Source organism: Ammodytes marinus (genome assembly GCF_949987685.1).
Source record: "Ammodytes marinus genome assembly, chromosome: 14".
NCBI lineage: Eukaryota > Metazoa > Chordata > Actinopteri > Uranoscopiformes > Ammodytidae > Ammodytes > Ammodytes marinus.
In genome coordinates this window covers 969,573-971,896 of record NC_137218.1, presented here as the reverse complement: position 1 = coordinate 971,896, position 2,324 = coordinate 969,573, and the positions used below count along the sequence as shown (strand labels likewise).

Below are 2,324 nucleotides of genomic sequence, written 5' to 3'. Positions count from 1 at the left end.
TAGCTACGAGGAACTCTTAAATATTTCTGAAACAGTCTCATTTTTCCTCTGATGATCATAAATGACATGTAACAGCAAACCAGACCATCAGCACAAAGAATGCTATTTTTATATAGTTTTTCTTAATGTCTTTGTCATGGGTATAGGATCACCCAGGAACAACAGCTGGCGTGGTAAAAACACTACTGCTTTTGTCCAAAGGGGGGCGCTAGAATTAACACAAATTTAAAGTTCCTCGGATCACCTTTAATATAAATAATAGAGGTTATTTTAAAGTCATGTTTTTACAGTGAAGTGAGGCAACACACTTTTAAATATGAAATAAATAATATTAATAGAGAATTTTCAGTATATTTTGATGCACATGCTTTTGTACTTTTATTTTTTTATATATCTGTTAATTGAATGCAGAACATATTAGCTTAACATGAAGAGGACTGTATATTTTATTTTCCATTTTATTTGATTATTTTCGCATTCTATCCCTGGTTTTATTCCATTGTTAAAAACTATGTTATTCATGACGACAGAACGTTTCAATAATCACAAACTAAAAGTTTTTTTTTTCTGTTTTTTTTTTTATTTACCTGTCGCTGCAGCGGTCGGGTGACGTCACGGCAGGTGTGACACATCGGCCACGTGTCCCGGAAACAGTTTCCACGGCAGGGAGCGCGTGAAGCTCAACCACGTCACCTGGAGCTAGAGCCAATACTCCTACAAAGTAAAAGCCCCCCAGAATTTCACGTTACAGTTTAAATTATTTCTATTTGTAGGCTACCCGTTCACAGCTGGTTAATCTTCCCACATCCATCCAACTCTGCTCAGTAAAGACTTTGGACGCTGATATGTTGCACATATGTTATAAAGAATGTAACTCTGGCTTAAACCAACATCTAAATTTTTAGTTTTTTAATTGACATCCAAATTTAAACGTAAGATATTCTCACATGTGCAAATGTGTGTGTGTGTGTGTGTGTGTGTGTGTGTGTGTGTGTGTGTGTGTGTGTGTGTGTGCGTTTGTGCGTGTGCGTGCGTGTGTGTGTGTGTGTGTGTGTGTGTGTGTGTGTGTGTGTGTGCGCGCGCCTGCAGTGTCTCAGCTTAAAATACAATTCTCAAAAAAACTTTTTATTGTGAAATCCTGAGCGGGAGTCAGTGTAGGTGTTGTCGCGTGCGTGCTTGACCCGGACACAGCTGATCCAAACCAAACACCGCGTCACGTCCACGGGAGGACTGTAACGTCTGTCTCAGTCATATCTCAGTTTAAAGCTTAAAAACCAAAGTTTCCTCAAATAGTTTTTATTGATTTGATATTCGGCAGCTTCAAACATGGAGGAAAAATACGTCACGCCAGGTACAAGATCCACAAACTCATCGATATGTAGGACACACACACACACACACACACACACACACACACACACGTATCCTATTGATTCAAAGGATATATATATAATAGCCTTATAGTATAGGCTGTGTAATAAAGTAATGAAATAATACAAATTACCGTACGTTATATCCTTTGAGGCCAACACATTCCTCTGTTTCCTAGACTGAGAGTTTGTGATCGGATCAAAACCCAGTTGAAAAATATGTCGATTTAATTTTATTTAAGTCCCAGAGGCTAAAATCATTCACTTTCCAACTACACATAATAACTTAACTGATTCAATGTGATGTTATCTTCAGTTCGGCATATTAAGAATGAGACAAAAAGCTATAATTCAGGGGAAATAGAAGGTTAATTCCTTTGTTTTTTTACTTAACCGAGCGGTGAAACGGACTCCATTCAAAAATGTGTCAATTTAACTGTATTGTAGTAATTTAAAGTTAGCAGAGTCTGTCATCACGTTGCATCTTGTAATCTAGTAGTTTCCTATGTTAAAAGTTAAGTCAGTGATTCTGGAGAACGCTTGTTGTCAAAATCACTTTGTCAAAATCAAAAAGTGACCTGTCCTGGCATGTGGCTAGCTACAGTTGGCCCTTTGTTTACATACCAGTTTACAGAGTCTAGGCTTTGTATGAACACCAGATGTTTTGTGACAGGGCACACACACAGTACAGACAGGTAGTGGATCATGAGGAGATATTCACAGTACAGACAGGTAGTGGATCATGAGGAGATATTCACTGATTTTGACAAAGTGATTTTGACAACAAGCGTTCTCCAGAATCACTGACTACACCTTTACTGTAAGTTTGCTAATGCACAAGCTCCTGCCTCTATGCAATCTTTATCAAATAAAGTGATGTCCAAACCATTCATTTAAACATGACCCTATCCAGAGCCGGAGTGGGACTCATTTTCAGCCCTGGAGTTTCATGCC

General features: G+C 38.3%; 1 protein-coding gene across 1 annotated transcript in view; it reads left to right on the top strand.

Annotated features, from left to right (window-relative positions):
* The first annotated feature begins 1,237 nt into the window (after positions 1–1,237).
* The window catches only part of LOC307261207 (steroid receptor RNA activator 1-like), a 13,391-nt gene continuing 12,304 nt past the window's right edge, over positions 1,238–2,324 (top strand). Inside the window, exon 1 of the mRNA XM_080041691.1 lies at positions 1,238–1,351. Coding sequence (XP_079897817.1) covers positions 1,327–1,351 — 25 coding nt within the window. The 5' untranslated portion in view covers positions 1,238–1,326. The remainder of the gene's footprint in view (positions 1,352–2,324) is intronic.